General features: G+C 51.7%; 5 protein-coding genes across 5 annotated transcripts; 2 read left to right on the plus strand and 3 right to left on the minus strand.

The window, feature by feature from the left end:
* Positions 1–484: 484 nt before the first annotated feature.
* Positions 485–2,330, minus strand: ATEG_09311 (cation diffusion facilitator family transporter; the record flags this gene model as incomplete). The annotated part of the gene is made up of 9 exons (XM_001217932.1): positions 485–523; positions 717–1,010; positions 1,068–1,147; positions 1,205–1,439; positions 1,501–1,625; positions 1,827–1,974; positions 2,031–2,075; positions 2,148–2,197; positions 2,249–2,330. The coding sequence occupies 9 exons, from the start codon at positions 2,328–2,330 to the stop codon at positions 485–487; spliced, it is 1,098 nt and encodes a 365-aa protein (XP_001217933.1).
* Positions 2,331–4,264: 1,934 nt separating this feature from the next.
* On the minus strand, positions 4,265–4,855 carry ATEG_09312 (uncharacterized protein; the record flags this gene model as incomplete). The annotated part of the gene is made up of 1 exon (XM_001217933.1): positions 4,265–4,855. The coding sequence occupies one exon, from the start codon at positions 4,853–4,855 to the stop codon at positions 4,265–4,267; it is 591 nt and encodes a 196-aa protein (XP_001217934.1).
* Positions 4,856–5,658: 803 nt separating this feature from the next.
* On the plus strand, positions 5,659–7,255 carry ATEG_09313 (uncharacterized protein; the record flags this gene model as incomplete). Its single annotated transcript, XM_001217934.1, has 4 exons — positions 5,659–5,671; positions 5,853–6,364; positions 6,440–6,562; positions 6,698–7,255. 4 exons carry the CDS (start codon positions 5,659–5,661, stop codon positions 7,253–7,255), a joined length of 1,206 nt encoding a protein of 401 aa, XP_001217935.1.
* Positions 7,256–9,625: 2,370 nt separating this feature from the next.
* On the plus strand, positions 9,626–12,490 carry ATEG_09314 (putative beta-glucosidase; the record flags this gene model as incomplete). The annotated part of the gene is made up of 10 exons (XM_001217935.1): positions 9,626–9,800; positions 9,861–9,953; positions 10,002–10,109; positions 10,171–10,247; positions 10,304–10,375; positions 10,431–10,642; positions 10,686–11,021; positions 11,072–11,369; positions 11,423–11,661; positions 11,713–12,490. 10 exons carry the CDS (start codon positions 9,626–9,628, stop codon positions 12,488–12,490), a joined length of 2,388 nt encoding a protein of 795 aa, XP_001217936.1.
* A 426-nt stretch (positions 12,491–12,916) lies between these two features.
* Positions 12,917–16,033, minus strand: ATEG_09315 (uncharacterized protein; the record flags this gene model as incomplete). The annotated part of the gene is made up of 10 exons (XM_001217936.1): positions 12,917–12,946; positions 12,979–14,229; positions 14,302–14,402; positions 14,500–14,578; positions 14,788–14,829; positions 15,129–15,178; positions 15,237–15,508; positions 15,558–15,605; positions 15,675–15,867; positions 15,922–16,033. The coding sequence occupies 10 exons, from the start codon at positions 16,031–16,033 to the stop codon at positions 12,917–12,919; spliced, it is 2,178 nt and encodes a 725-aa protein (XP_001217937.1).
* Between the last annotated feature and the right edge of the window lie 330 nt (positions 16,034–16,363).

Raw genomic sequence — 16,363 nt, forward strand, 5'->3', positions numbered from 1 at the left:
CTGTGTAGCTCAAAGAGAGGCAGCACGGAGGCATCTCGAAATTCTCGACAAGAGCCGCCATTGTATTTCCATCCGCTCGCGGTCAAGACCGTCTGCCCATCTTGGTCTTTGATTTTGTACGCGGCCACCGATTGGGCGTCGCCATAGGGACTGGGGACGAGGGTGGTTTTCGAGCTGGTGATGTAGTCTTGTCGCAAGGCGACGGGCCGTTCTGGAGACTTCAGAGGTTTGCGCGGTTTTGTGGAGACTTGGTGTTGCATTCGTGCTTGAGAGTAAGCCCTAGACATCTTGTTGGTTTATCCTGAGATTTATTGGCAATTGTAGAGATTTTTGTTGGATAGGGACACAAGTAGGTCCTTTCAGCTTATTATATACTGACAATAAATAGTACGACTTCCTGCAGCACTGCTAAAAGAAGGGCCAAAGGTCTTGTGGTTTGCTTTCTTTCTATGACGCCCGAGCCCGACGGCAAAATTCCGAACACCTAGAATCTAAGCGCAGTGAATGGCCGGTAAAATGACCCCTATGAGGATCTAGTAGATCCAAATCCTTGGAGTTGTGAGAAATGGCGCATATAATGGTCCAGATCATGCTAGACACTAGTCGCTCACCAGTCTACTTATGGGTGGCGTGCTGCTTGCTGCTGCGCGATTTTCTCACAACAGAAACTTGCCCCCATCTTGGATCTGTTCGCAGCACGACAAGTCCGTACATACGTTCCCACAGAGAAGCTGACAGCGTTCTGTCGTGCCCTGGCCGTCTGCGCCCTCTTCCAATCCCTGGCTCACTACCCGTGTGACGGAGGTGTCTTTCTTATCCCCCGTCCTGGATTCGGGCTGAAGCGTCACAGAATGAATACCATAGGCATGGAAACACTCGTTGACCGTTTTTGCGAGCTTGTGGAACTCGAGGTCGTCGTCATTTTCCAGAACGAGATGGGCCGAGGCAAGTGACTTCTTCTGATTCAAGCGCCATATATGAAGCTCATGCACGGCGCGAATGCCTGGTATCTAGGTTGTCGTTAGATCGACGCCCAAGAGGAAGATATGTGACCGGAATATAATCACCTGTTCCAAATCATGCTTCACGTCTTCGTGTTCGACGCCGTCTGGGGCGCTCTGGAGCAGAATAAGACCGCTCCTCTTGACTGCACGATTGTCAGATATCTGCCATTGAAATGTATATTGGTCTTCCGATGACTCACTTAGAGGAAGAGACGAAAAGAGAATCATAATCGCAATTGCCATACTCACGGCAGGGTCGGCATAATACCTCCCACCGTAATCGGCGAGCCAAATGACGAGACCCGCGATAATGACGCCAAGGTTGTTTGCACAGTCACCCATGATATGGATGAAGACACCCATCAAGGCGAGGTCGAAATTCCCTTTCTTGGGCTTGGTGGCGGAAGCGTTGAGATAGTGTTTATGGTGGGCGTGCTAATCTCGTAAGCATTAAAGTCATTTTGTAGAACTCGAGGTATTGAGGAATATGGCCAACCTTTCCATCTGATAAAACGCTAGAATTGGTGTTCGTTACATGTCCGCTTTCTTGATCATATTCTGGGTGCTCATGGGCGTGATCGTGTCCGTGACTATGTCCATGGCCATCTCCATGATCATGCTCTGTAATGCCCACCAATCAGTAAACCCTGACTATGTACGAGAGACAATTCGACCGACCGTGCAAGAACATAACGCTGATGAGGTTAAGACCAAAGCCGACACAGCCGATGATCATGACAAGCTTTGGTTGTTCGATCTCTGCAGAGTCGACCCGTCAGTACTTGCTAGCTTGGTTATTGTGATAAGGAGGGCATGACCTACTCTCCAACTTGATAAAGCGTTCAATAGACTGTAAGAAGACACTAATGCCCAGACCAAAGAGCAGGACACCATTGAAGAAGGCACCAACTAGTTGTGATCGTTGCCATCCGAATGTCAGGGCTTGAGGGGGAGAGCTTTTTTGCTCGACCTGGCGGGGGTTAGTGTTGAAGAAAAAGTAGGATTTGAGTCACATTGCACGCTTACAATAGCGGCAACAAGCGCAACAACGAATCCGACGATATCGCTCAGCTGGAATTTGCTAGTTAGTTTCCACGTTTATCCCAAATGACTCTTGAGCCACTGCCCACTGAGGGACCGTACATAATGGAAAGCATCTGCTACCAAAGCAAGAGAGCCAGTGTAGAATCCAACTGTGATGGGGTCAGCATATAGTTCTTCGGTTCAGGAAGCGAAGAGCATACCAGCTATCTCCGCTATGAAGAAGGACGTTGAAATCCCGATTACAGCGCTCAAACGCTGGATCCGGGAGATTTTGAAATTCATTGCTGGGTGTGGGACAGTGTGACAGTGTGAAAATGGTGAGCTCAACAGCTGGGTGTTTCTTATAGAAAAACACTGATCTGTTTAGGGTTGTCCGGTCTGAGCCACCGATCAGCACGGAGTGTGTATTACCCAATGAGGAAGTCCGACCGGCCGACATCTGCGAGTTTTCCGCAAAGGGAAGGACATATATCCGCAGCACATGCCAGCTCCGAAGGGATCGCCCATGATGTGGCCTTGAGAAGAGTCTGGCCAATTCCACACACGTGGCTATACAGTTGAGCTTTGTCAGTGGTTAACGATGAATGTAATTTTATTTAGTGATTGTAACAATTTTTGGCCTCGGGCGAAGCACTACTCTATTACACTCAAGGGATCCTGTTCAATCCAACCTTCCTTTCTTCATATGAAATCTCTCAATGGCAGGCCTTTCCATATTTCCGCAGACGTAGATAATTGTAAGGCAATGGAGCCATATATCCTGCTGTCATGGACACTGCCGCCGCCATCCAGAATTGCGGGTCGCCAACATCTACCACACCTCCGGTCAGATGATAGTCGACCAGATTCTCCGCCGCCTCCATCGCCAGCATGGACACCATGCTCATTCCCATGGCCGTGCGGGCCGCCATCGACCACGACAGCTGGTCGACACCTCGCCGGAGAAGAATCGTTTCGACCAGAATTGATGTCGTGATTCCGGAGGCCACTGCTCGCTCGTTAGACTCTATCGCGCATATAGGGGAATGGAAAAGGACTGACTCGATGCACCCATGATAAGTCCCATGCCCAGATCTGGATGGTAAGTCTGCAATACCCATAATGCAGAGAAATCGCCAATCGTACACCCAACGAGACAGCGGAATGTATTGATTCCGGCTCGTTTCCACGTAGACCTGCAAGTCCAGAACCCGGAGTCCCAAACTGAGCGAGAAGGGGGAAGGGCTGCAGGAGTAGCAGCCCTTTCATGGGACTTTCGACAGTTCGTATCCGGGTTAGACTGGCTTGGTTGTGTAGGAGGAAAGCTTGCAAAGAATCGACCGTGAGGCGCTAGACGACGCGGAAGACCGAGCTGCGACGCACGGAGAGCCTGACTGGCTCGGATCATCGTGGAAAAATTGGTGAATGAAGGTGAGATATGGCGAGCATCACTAGCATTTCAGCTTCTATTTGACTGTCCGCATGCCGCCACAGATGGTTGGTGGTTCACGCAAAAAAGGCGCACGGAGGAAGAGTGACGTTCTTATCTCCGAGGTGACTCCACTAGATCCGGCAGGGCACAAATGCCTCCTGGAAGTATAGAATTCCAATTAATTCCTCGCTTCACTCAGACCAACAGACATCATACACCCATCGATACAATATATGGCACCCGGCCTTCCTCGATAATAATTTCATATCTCATTTCGAATCACCCTATCCCGATACAAAACCACCATGTCAGAGCATCAATACAAGTTCAATGTTCAAATGGGCTGCTCCGGCTGTTCCAACACCATTATGGAAGTGCTGGAGGGACAAAGTGGTCAGTCCATCGAGTTTTTTCCTAATCTGCCGCAAAGCTTGAAAAGTACTGAGTCCATTTACTCACAGGTCTGAAATCGCTGAATATCAGCCTCAAAGACCAGTCTATCTTGGTCGTCGCTGACCCGTCGCTTTCACATACCACCGTCCTAATGGGAATCAGACAGAAAGGAAAAGCTGTGAGAAGTATGGAAGTTTGACGGCGTTGCGCAGTCCGTCTAAGGAATACATTTGGATTGTTCGTGATGTTAAGTAATCGCAACTATAGCTTCTTGACTAGCATCCAAGGGAGTATGATTCTTTAAATTATGTATATAACTGTAGAAGAACGTACATATATACCGCAGAGTCCAATGAACCGAGGGGCTCAGCGGTCAGAAATAGACATTACATGACAACGGTCTTGATCATATCTAAACCAGAGCAATGACACCAACCACCGCTCCCGCAACAGCAATGAGAGAACCCCCCAGAGCACTGCTGCCATTTGTATCTGTCGTAGTTTCTTGGGCGCCACCATCAATTGTGCTAGACGCATCCCCAGACTTCTGAGCGCTCGTGGAACGGCTAGGAGGCTCGGTAGTCGCCGGCGCGGCAGTCCTTTCGGCGCTTGGTTGCGTAGACGAAGCCACAGATGCTGTGGTGGATGAAGCAGGGCCATTATCAGTTCCCTTGACGGAGGCTGCGTCGGTGGTATGTCCCGCGGAGGTCACTGTAGCGCTGGTCGTGGCCAGAGAAGCCGAGGGAGTCCAGCAAGAGAGCGTCGATTTGGTGGAAACATATACTTCCGTGCCCTTGTATGCAGGGCATCCGGGGACATCTGTTTTGACCGGTCCTCGGCCACCTCCACAGTCGAGCAAATCGCACACTTCGCCATTGGAAGGATCGAACCAATGGACTATGCGGTCATCGCAGGCAGTGAAGCTGCGGTGCAAACAGTCGGCCCAGACTGTGTTTGCCAGGAGCATCAGTGGGATGGTAGAAGAGAGTGTGGGCTTTAGCATGATGATGCAGAGGATATTCACAGAGAATTTGTTAAAGAAAGTGATATAGTAGTTGAATAGGTAAGGCGACTGTAGAATAACAGGCTTGTGTGTCTGAATGAAATAAGGAGAAGGGATTATATATGTCACTTCGTGAGCCAGCCATGGTCGTTAACCGACTCTGCCAAGTTATAAGGTGGTATTCTTTGCCATCGCCTACTGGTAGCTAGCGATTTCTATCCCGGAATGGGAATGGAGGTGGCGTACAAGTGCAAATTTCCCTTTCTTCCATAGATGACAGTGAAAAAGGGGTTCAACAGCATGTCATGTCTCCAAAGATTGGCGTGAGAACTGCTAATAATCTACACTTCTCATCTTGACTTGAAGGTATCAATTGAAATGTGATTGAGTATGAATCGCGGCTGGGTTGTGGGGGAGAATGGTGGCAAAATGCGTCTGTGAAAACCTCATTTCGGTTAGGAAAGGAACGTGAGACATTGCGGGGACTAATTCAGGGACTAGAGGGACACTTGACACTGCAGAGTGGAGGGCCGGCTATACAAGTATAATTAGATAGATCCAGGCATAGAGATTGTTAGCCTTAAAGTACTCAGGAGCACTTTATGGCTGTTAACATTCTCTTGCATTCTTCATCTTGGCATAGACTATGCTATGCGAAGTATAAAAATCGTGTAACAGTAGAACGAGATGCTTTTATAGTCTCAAGAATCATGGAAATCGATTCATATCCGAGGTACTACCGTGCCTAGTCAGTGTTTTTCTGCGGATCCTGCCTGGTTTCCTAATTCGGATGCCGCCGCTTTATGAGGGCTGCACGTGAGTGCTCTGTAAGTACTTTGAACCACCCATCATGGCCTTCACCACTAAGCCCTTCCTCTTCCTTTCACTTCTCTCTCCCAATCAATTCAAGCCCTCCATCAATAACTGCTCGGATCTAAGATTTCCCTGGAGATGGCAAACGACAGAGAACGGCTTCAACCTACGCAACCGGAGTTAGACAATACAACAGACAAGGCCCGCCTGTACTGGCAATCCCTTGCTGATGAAGCCATTGCCCGCTACAATCCTGGAACCATTCCTCAGGACATCTGGCCACAGGATATTCTTTGCCGAGTGTCCGCGATGCCTGATTCACAACTTGACACCTACAAAGTCACACTCAGCCCCTCCTCAGCTGCTAAGGCTATCTTCCCGGCCGCGTCCTCAACACTGCGCTCGTCCGACAACGCCTCTTGCGACATTGCTAACACGGTAAAATCTACCAAGGGGGCTGTGTTGTTGGGTGTCCAAATGCCAGTCCCGAGTATTTGGTCCGGAACAAGCTTCCACAAGGCCTCAGCCGAGGGTGACAGTGTCACGCCCAAATATGTTGGGGTTTTGTGTCTTGCATGGTCTTATGTCTTATCCGCTCGTCTGCTGGAGATGCAACGACATAAGCGTGCTAGGCTTGTGTACATGGATTCGGCTGCAAGCCTATATGATCCGCATGGCATTCGTTGTCCCCATTCGGTACACTATGTCAATATTGGCAATGTTGATGCATGTGCTGCACGATGATGGATGGCTATATTTGCTCCCCGGCAGGGTTGGGAAGCTATAATCGCTGAGAACGAGGGTGAAGTGTATTATGCACCCTGGGCCCTTTCGCTGGAAAACGAACCACGCGCGAGCATAGTGTGGGGAGACAACGAACACCCACGTCCGAAGGTTACTACGCACTCCCCGCCCTCGTCATGGGCCGCCCTTACATATCTGTCCGAGTTTTGTTCGTAGTATCGTATATACGATCAGTTCTATGCGGCACTTGCAGTAGCATCAACTCTACCGACTCACAACCACTAGCAAAGACCGGCTACACTACCGCTGCCCGTTGGTCACCCAAACCAACGAAAACTTACCCAGCCCGAGCGAAAGATTCTGGATACGGTTGTTATCTACGAGAATCTCCCATATTATCTGTCCGTAAGATGCAATTATAGTGTCGTGATCTCCAGCCTCTGCGGGTCATTTTGGGAACCTGACATCCTATGCAACCTTGTTAGTCCATGGATCCACCCCGTCCTGGATGAATTACGCATACGGGCTGAGTTAGTCAACGATCAAGGACGCTGCTTTGAAGTGATTGCTCTAATGTGCGGTATTCGTCGACCGCGCCTTTCAGCCCTCTGGGTCGGTGCTGCAACCAGCGGCTTCTTGCCAAAGGTGTTGGACCTGGTTAGGAGCGGTACACCACATATTGACCCTAATGGCTATCATTGGACAGCGTATCCGCAGACTTTTATGGACCTCCCCGGCTCGGGTTCATATTTCCATCCTACTTCGTCTGGCCAGAGCGTGATTCGGAGAGCCGATCTGTGGCGTCTACTGTATCTTCCTATATTGGAAAATGATGGCCTGTAGTATGGAAGTCCTCCGTTCTCCTTTGGGAACCTGTTGTCAACAGCAAAGAAGGGAACTGTGTACTCCGTGTCAAGTCACACCAATAGTTTCAGGCATCACCTTTCCTACGAATACTGGACTCGGAGCCTGATAGGCGGTATAAAAGCTCATGACGTTGGATTTGCATGTGCTTGGCCTGAAAACTGCCCTCGTCTTATTGAATTGCCTTTTAAGGCAAGAAACAGAGGCGCGCATCCAACAACGCCGCTGTCTAAAGACCAGGTGGCGTCGCGAGAAGCATCAATAGCAATATTCGAATGGGTTTTAGCAAATGGCGAAGGCAGACCTTCCTCAGAACCTATTTATGATGATGACTGGATAGCGCAGTGTATATTCGACGACGAGGACTTGGGGACGGAAGGAAACGCTGATGCTGCCGAACTCTCCAGTATAAAGACGATTTCCAGCCACTCAAGCGATAGTAACGTCGGACATGCTGACGTGGGAAGTCGAATAGACGATTGGATCGAACAGGTGCCCTAGCTAAATATTACAGCGTTTCTCCTCACCCGACAATCAGGCGCTTTACACTGTCTGCTTTCGTGCTCGTTAGTAGTGTGTCCACACTGAGAACAGAAGCCTGCCCGGAGCTGGTTGTCAATAATATCTGACTGACTGAGAGCATGCGCCGCACTAATATCTAACAACCTAGGTGTCATGGACGACACGCTGTTTGAAAGCGCAAAGCGGCACTGGACGACTGAAGTGTATATAGTGGAGGTTATTTTACTCTTTCATGAACGTGTTGCGTATGAAGCGAAGACTATACCTAGGTACTCAACACCACCATATGTCTTTGGTCCTGACAATCCTGGATTCCACCGCGGTGATACTAATCCACAAATCTTTTCAAGAACAGGCATACTACCTGGGAATTCTTTCGTTGTGCTGTAACTTCACCTGGGACTATGTCTACGGCTTTGTTTACCCGGCAGAAACATCGACGGTAGTTTCTGCATGGCAGGTTTGCGCGTTGGTTAACTTGGCAGTCACGAGTACTGCGATATGGTTCGCACCCTGTGAATGACGCAACTCCCCACTCATGAGGTAAAGCTCACGTTTGGTCTTCATGATGACCACATTGGGTGCTCTTACGGGACATGTGGCTCTGGCCCAGGAGTTAGGACCTGCGGCCACCTACCCTTGGAGTGGTATGGTTTGTGCGAATATAGTCAGTAATGGCGTACTTGCCCAGCTTCTTACGAGACATAGCACCAGAGGAGCATCCTATATGCCATGGTAGGTGAATTTGAGCTCCTAAGGGATGTCCTGTCTGATTCAGTCTGTTGATTAAGAGGACAATATGTATGTATAGAACCACACGGTTCTTCGGCAACATATTCGCCTACGGTGTTGCATTCGGACGATAGTAGTCGTGGCTAGACCGATTTTCCTTTGTTTCGGGCTCTTCATGGTGTGGGGAATTGCACTGTCGCTGGTTGTGGATATTGTATATCTAGTTTGTTTTTGATATATAAGACGATTTGAGCGGGGCACTGCGAAAGGGAGAAAGCATCATATAAAAGTTCATTGATCGTTTCTTGCCATAAACATGTTGCAAATACCACGCAGAACCATTAAAACGGAGCCACCTAGGTGTTAGCCCAATTCCTGTCGAGTATGCTCGTTGAGTTGGGGCTTGGAAAGTCCCGTGACATGGGATACGACAACCATCACCCTCTCCCTTTTCGGCTCGTCATCTCTTCTCCTTGTTTCACCCACTCATCAAGATTCGCAGCTAACATGCATAAGCTCCCGCCCTTGTTCTGCACGCTATCTGTCATGAGGCCCGTGATACGTGGAAAATGTCTTAGTCTGCCATCGTCGAAACTATTTGACCAGGGTCTTGAACCCCCTCATTTCCCGCAGTCTCGAATTTAACCGGCGTGTTATCCGCAGAAGTCCATAGTGCCTGGGGCAATCGGATCGCCTGTCCCCCAGGCTTACTATATCAATGCCTCCGGAGAATGCTTCTGGTCCACTTAGTGTGTTGTTAGTTGCTCCGTTCGGCTTTGAATGCCCTCCATTCGTCCTTGTCCTCGTGTCGCTAGCGATGTATTCGATCCGGACTCATTTCCGACGTGTCTTGACTGCCAATCTAAACCTGCCTTGGCTGAATTTCGCGTCAAACTTACGATTGTCATGAGGTCGCTCTTTTCTCCTCTTTCCCCGAAAACCTAGAAATGCCTAGACGCATTCCTCCACTTCGTCAGGGAGGAGATAAAACTGGGGTCACGCCTCGTAACTAGCGGTCTTGCCCCGACTTTCTTGTGTCCATTGCAACTGTTGCAACAACGGTTGACTGGTACTCGATTGCCGTACTCAGCAACAATGGTGGCTGGCTTCTCAACCAAGGGGCTCTTGCTCCTGGGGCTCCTGTCCGGCTTCACGGCCGGTGATGCCTCGAAACCAATCTACAAGGACCCCAGTGCTTCAATTGATGATCGAGTTTCCGACTTGCTGGGTCGGATGACAATCGAGGACAAGATGGCCCAATTGATGCAGGGTACGCTTAATACACCTTAGGACGTTCTTAAGAGCGCCCTGGGCTGACCGATTTTCATAGGCGACATTGCGAATTGGATGAATTCCACCACTGGTGCGTTCAACTACACGGGGCTGGTCGAGAACATGAAGATGAAGGCGGGAAGCTTTTACGGTAGGCGTCACCGGTGAAGTCGTCGATAGAATGCTCATCATTTTGTAGTTGGGTACCCCGTCTCTTGGGACTGGATTGCTACCAATGTCAAGAGAGCCCAGGACTATCTGATGGAGAACACGACACTCGGAATCCCCGCACTGGTCCAGACCGAGGGTGAGTTCAAATACCATGTATCTCTGCGATTAAGTCGCCTCACGCGCGATTTGCTCCGCAGGAATCCACGGCTTCCTCCTTGGCAATGCAACCATCTATAACTCCCCCATTGCTTATGGATGCTCGTTCAACAGGGAGGTACGCTTCCCAGCATTCCTCACTGCATTAGACATATGCTAAGTATATAATTACAGCTGGTCGAAAAGATGGCGAGTTTCATCGGCCAGGAAGCTCGTGCACTGGGCGTCAATCAGGTCTTTGCCCCGGTTGTTGATCTTGCTCGTGAGTTGCGATTTGGTCGAGTATGCACACAACCTTCAGAACTTCAAGCAGGCTACTGACGGCCCTTCCCAGGTCGAGGAGATGTTCTCGGAAGACCCATATCTTGCCGGCGAGATGGGTTATCATTACACAAAGGGACTGCAGAGCACGAATGTGTCCGCGACCGTCAAACATTTCATCGGATTCGGTGAGCCCGAACAGGGCATTAACACTGCGCCGGTGCAGGGAGGCGAGCGGTACCTCCGCTCAACGTATGTAGTCTACCCCTGCTACGAAGACCTTGACTAATAGTAGTAGCTACGTGCCCCCTTTCAAACGGACCATCATGGACGGCGGAGCCTGGAGTATCATGAGCGCCTACCATTCGTATGTTCTTTTCCCTGGATTACGCGAAGCGTCTCTCACCAAAGATAGATACGACGGCATTCCCGCTGTTAGCGACTATCATACCCTTACCGAGATTCTGCGAGAGGAATGGGGCTATGAATACTATGTCATCAGCGACGCAGGCGCCACAGACAGATTGTGCGGCGCGTTCAAGCTCTGCCGCAGCTCCCCCATCGACATGGACTCTGTCACTCTCCAGGCTCTTCCTGCGGGCAACGACGTTGAAATGGGCGGTGGTTCCTTGTACGCTCACCCTCGACTTCCAACTACTACCGGAACTGACAATCCGACAGCAACTTCCAGAAGATCCCAGAGCTGGTCAAGTCCGGAAAGCTCGATATTGAGACGGTTGACACTGCCGTCGCGAGATTGCTCCGCGCCAAATTCGCCATGGGTCTCTTCGAGAACCCCTACCCGGCTGCCCCGAAGGATGAATGGGCGGACCTCATTCACAGCCCGGAAGCCGTGAAGGTTGCCCGCGAGCTCGACCGTGAGTCCATCGTTCTCCTCGAGAACCATGACAACGTCCTTCCCCTCAAGAAGAAGGGTGACATCGCTGTCATCGGCCCGATGGCCCATGGTTTCATGAACGTACGTGACCAGCGCGCATCCTCGTGACATATCCGTAGCACTGACAACCCCAGTACGGCGACTACGTCGTCTACAAGAGCCAGTACCGCGGCGTCACCCCTCTGGACGGCATCAAAGCGGCCGTCGGCAAAAAGGCACGCGTGCACTACGCGCAGGGCTGCGAGCGCTGGAGCAACGACCAATCCGGCTTCGACGAGGCGATCGCCGCCGCAAAGAAATCCGACGTCGCCATCGTCGTCGTGGGCACGTGGTCTCGCGACCAACAGGAACTCTGGCAGGGCCTGAACGCCACGTATGTTTCCCACCTTCCCATGATCCTCCCAGACTAACCATCCTGCCACAGAACCGGCGAGCACGTTGACGTCAACGACCTCTCGCTAGTCGGCGCGCAGGCGCCCCTCATCAAAGCCATCGTTGACACGGGCGTGCCGACCATCGTGGTACTCTCCAGCGGCAAGCCCGTCACCGAACCGTGGCTGTCGAACGCGACCTCCGCGCTGCTGCAGCAGTTCTACCCGTCGGAGGAGGGCGGCAACGCGCTGGCGGACGTGCTCTTCGGCGACTACAACCCGTCCGGCAAGCTGTCCGTCAGCTTCCCGCGCTACGTCGGCGACCTGCCCATCCACTACGACTACCTGAACTCGGCGCGGTCGATCGGCGACTCGGGCTACGAGACCGCCGACGGCCAGCTCGTCTTCGGCCACCAGTACGTGCTCGGCTCGCCCACGCCGTGGTACCCCTTCGGCTACGGGAAGAGCTACTCCGCCTTCAAGTACGGCGCGGTCACCCTGGACAAGACGACCGTGTCTGCGGACGACACGGTCACCGTCAGCGTGGACGTGACGAATACGGACCGCAAGCGCGACGGCGCAGAGGTCGTGCAGGTGTATGTCGCGGATGAGTTTGCCACCGTCGTCGTGCCGAACCGCGCGCTGAAGGGATTCGAGAAGGTGGTTATCCCCGCTGGCAAGACGAAGACCGTCAAGATCCAGCTCGATGTGAAGGAGCTCGGGGTGTGGAATACGGCGATGAAGTATGTTGTCGAGCCCGGTGCGTTCAACGTGCTGGTTGGTAGCAGCTCCGAGGATATTCGTGGAAACGCCACGTTCTACGTGCAGTGATGCTGCTACGTCTGTAGGGGGCATGTGGAAGATGGGGGTTTGTTGGTTCCTTTCAATCCTTTGTATTGATCAGCTTTTGGTAATCATTATGAATCATTCGCACTTCCGAGACTCGTAAAGACATAATTATGAACCGATAGAAAGGAAATAAACATGGTCATAAGCTAACTATCAGGAGTGTCGGTCCGCTGTTCGGCCTCATTTTCAGGGCTCGGACTGTCCTGCGTCTCGACCTCTGCTTTCTGCCCCGCACTGGGCCCAGCCTGCGGACGAGGGCTTTCGATAGAAGCAGGCGCCGGCGAAGTGTCGGCTCTGTTCTGTCTGTCCGCGCTGGACATTGCTTCAGCGCGTCTCGTCTTGGCCCCTTCTTTAAGCTTCTCCCATCGCTCTCTGTACCGCCCGACAACGTTCCGCAACTTCTCGTTCTCACGGCCGACCTTCTCCAGCTCTTTCTCGCTGCGTTTGATCAGCTCCTCGAGTTCTTTGACCCGCTGGTCATGCTCCGACACAGCTGGCGCAGAGAGAGCCGAGACAGGCGACGGCACCGCGGATGATGACTGCGGGTGTTGTTCTGGGGAGGGAATGTTCTGGTGATGCATGGCCTTCAGAGACTGTTGCAGCGCCATAGAGGAAGACTGTGCATTAACCTCCCACATGTGCAGGCGCTTGGACAAGGTGTCGGACAGGTGTCTCAGGGCCTGGTTTTCCATTTGCAGTTCCTCCATGGTCTTTGGGTTCTGTAAGCTGGTAAGCTTCTCAGATCCGCGACCAAACTTCCCTTTGCCGCGAGAGAGGTTCTGGTACACCTCTGGTGATGCAGGAGTTTCGCGAGCGTCCACAAAATCATCATCGTCATCCACATCAAGACTGTTTCGCCGTGCGTCCTTGTCCTTCCGCGCGAGGATTCCCGCGTACGATACTGTGCCGCCGGTCGTCGGAACCACGTAGAACGACTCGGCAGTGTTTCCTGTGCCTCCACCTGTTGAATCTCGGATTGCCTGTAGAGCAGCCTTGGAGAAAATTTTGCTTATGTCAGGGTCTGTGGAAGAGACCTGACGATCGGAAGTCGCATGGTGACGGTCGACTCTTGTGTCGGCTGGCGATTTACGACTCGACTCGGCTTGACTGGCCCCATCCAACCCCAGAGGAAGACCTGCGAACGCCAACGGAGCAGATATTTTTGAAATGAGCCCTTCGAAGGTGGAGTAAAATTTCTGAAATCCCTCGTCCGTCAAAGACTGTTTGTCTCGGGGGCGTAACGACTCGACCGGAGGCGGCACATATTCCTGTGACGTAATCTCTGTAGGGCTGATTGATGGCGGAGACCAAGGTTGCCTGGGGGCAGATGGACGGCTAGATCGCTCCTTCGTACCATGCGCTTGTGTCCCACGTAGTCTCTCGCTTGTCCTGATCTTTGTTGGGCCGTCGACCATCTTCGCGCCGGCTTGCTGGGCGGAGACGGTGGGGGAAGCTGGCGAAGCACGACGAGGTTGAGCTGGAATGCCCCGTGCGGAGGCCAAGTTGCTAGCGATCGACGACGTTTCCCGCGTCGGCAGTCGAGCATGCGCTGCTAATTTGGGCGGTTGTTGCTGGGTGTCTACAGCCTGGGACAACGCTTTCGCGGTGTCTGGGTCAGTCGATCCCACGGAGGGAGCGGAGGGCGGATGTTCATGTTGGAAACGGAGGATCTGGGCGAGCTGTTTATGATGTTGTTCGAGGAGCTGCAGAGTTCGCAAGGCCTGAGAAACATGTATAGCCCATTAATTCTCCATTTTCGCAAAGAACAGACCGAATGCGCTGCAAATACGTACTTCGCGATCGGAGCTACTTTGGGCAGCGGCGGCGAATTCGCCGGCCGCCAGGTCGTGCTCCTCGCTGGCGGCGACAGGATTCGCTTTGCGGGTTTCAAGAACTGCGTTTCGAGCGTGTGAATGGGCCTGAATCAAGACTGATTGTGAGGATGTGTATGACATAAAGGATGGGAGACAGTGATTGGGCTGAGGGCATACCAAGGTGAGGGGAGCTGTCTCCATGGCGGTCAGGCGCAACCGTCACTCTCTGGACGGCTTGTTCAGTGCTGAATCCTGCCTGGAACGGATATATGTCATGCCACTAAGGATTTATTGTGAGAGATGTTGGGAATGTGGCCGATGGTACCTGGAAGGGATGAGTGTCGAGAAAGTGGAGGAAATGTGCGGAGCGGGAATCGATAAGCAAAGAGTGACGCCACGCCGAGTCACGAGATATGTATGCATGGAGTATATCCGACTACACAATGACATGGCTTGGACGCATACAAAGTCCTTGTCCTTCTTTGATAGATTGCAAAGAAAAACCAACTAAAGAGATATATCTTATTTTCAAGCTACAGATGACACTTTTCACAGCCCTATATCGTTTGGATTGTTCACTGCCTGTCGAACAGATCAGACACAGCTGAGCGTTTCTCTCTAGATCTACCAAGGAAGATGGCCACGCATTTTCCCATTCCCACCTAGGTTACCATAGCGTCACCCTAAAACTCCATGCCAGCATGCAGGTCCCGACGGCGTGCTCCCTGGGACGAGCTGGAGTTGGTGATGAGGTTGGCGGCCTTTCCGATCATAGTCGTCACGCTGATGATATCCTCCAGACTCACAACTTTCGACTTCCTCTTCCAGCCAAGCTCAACGGGGAATCGCTCGTTACCTATGTAGCCAGCGATATCAGTAACAACCATGACAGAGTAAAGTTGCAGGTTACTTACGGAAGAAATATTCTACCAATGCCCTGCTCACGCGGCCGGTCTGCAGATCACCAAACGCAACAATAGGGGCAGCCACTTCTCCCAGGCTGAATTGTTCCATGCTTTCGGTGAATGTGTACGTAGGATTGAACGCCTTCGAAGAGACCTGGCGGGCCAGCTTCCCGTTGGCCAACATGTCTGGGTCGAGGGTAGAACCGGTCCAGTACTTTATGGTCTCTTGGAAGATGGTTTCATTGAAGACGTGGTTGTTTCCGAAGTATGCATCGGTGCGACTGCAGGCGTCGTAAGTAAGTACAGCGGGACTTTGTGCATTGCACCCACCTCAAGCTTGCATCATGCTCGAGGACATTATGACGGTTGAGCTGGTCACTGCAAAGGCATTGTCAGTCTGCCACATGGACGAAGACGATGAAGACGATGAAGACAGAATGTCCTTACAGCGTAAAGAAGGTGGCATTGGGCACGGGGTTGGCCACGATAGCCATATCAAACATCAGGCTGGCAAGCGAGGAATTGAAGTTCAATGCGGCACCCAAGCCATCAATCACCACATCCCTGGTGATATTTCTACCGTCGTGAGGGAAAAATCCATGGTTGGCCAGGGTATTTAACATGGGGCAAGGACCACGATCTAAGGAAGCCTCAGTTTGCGTGAACGGAAGTCAAGGCATATTGGCTATCATACAGTCATCCGGCCCAGCAGGTCTCCAGTGAGAGAGGGATGCTGGTCCAAAGTGAGGGCTTGCCGTGACCATAGAGGCGGCCAGAGAGGTGACAACAAATGTGGTAGCCTTCATGGTGGTCGATTCCTATTCCAATGAAGGTATGGAGGGCTGACGTTTAGTGTACACTATACATCGATGTGCTTCCTGGGCACACTGGAGTTTTTATAATGGAGCATCTTCCTCCTTGCTCATTGTTACCTAGGCATATCCTCGTGTTCGTACAACTTGCCCATCGACGCCCCTGAGAATACAATACAGACCTTTGAAATGAACGTCGTAAAGGACCCTCCTAACTTTCCCGTGGTGATTGGTGGAGTTCCATAGATCAGCGATGGCCTGACGGCTCGTATTCTCTTTGCATTCCTATTCCGGTAATCCGACTATTGCTCGGTAATTCATTAA

This window comes from Aspergillus terreus, genomic scaffold, assembly GCF_000149615.1.
Source record: "Aspergillus terreus NIH2624 scaffold_14 genomic scaffold, whole genome shotgun sequence".
Lineage (NCBI taxonomy): Eukaryota > Fungi > Ascomycota > Eurotiomycetes > Eurotiales > Aspergillaceae > Aspergillus > Aspergillus terreus.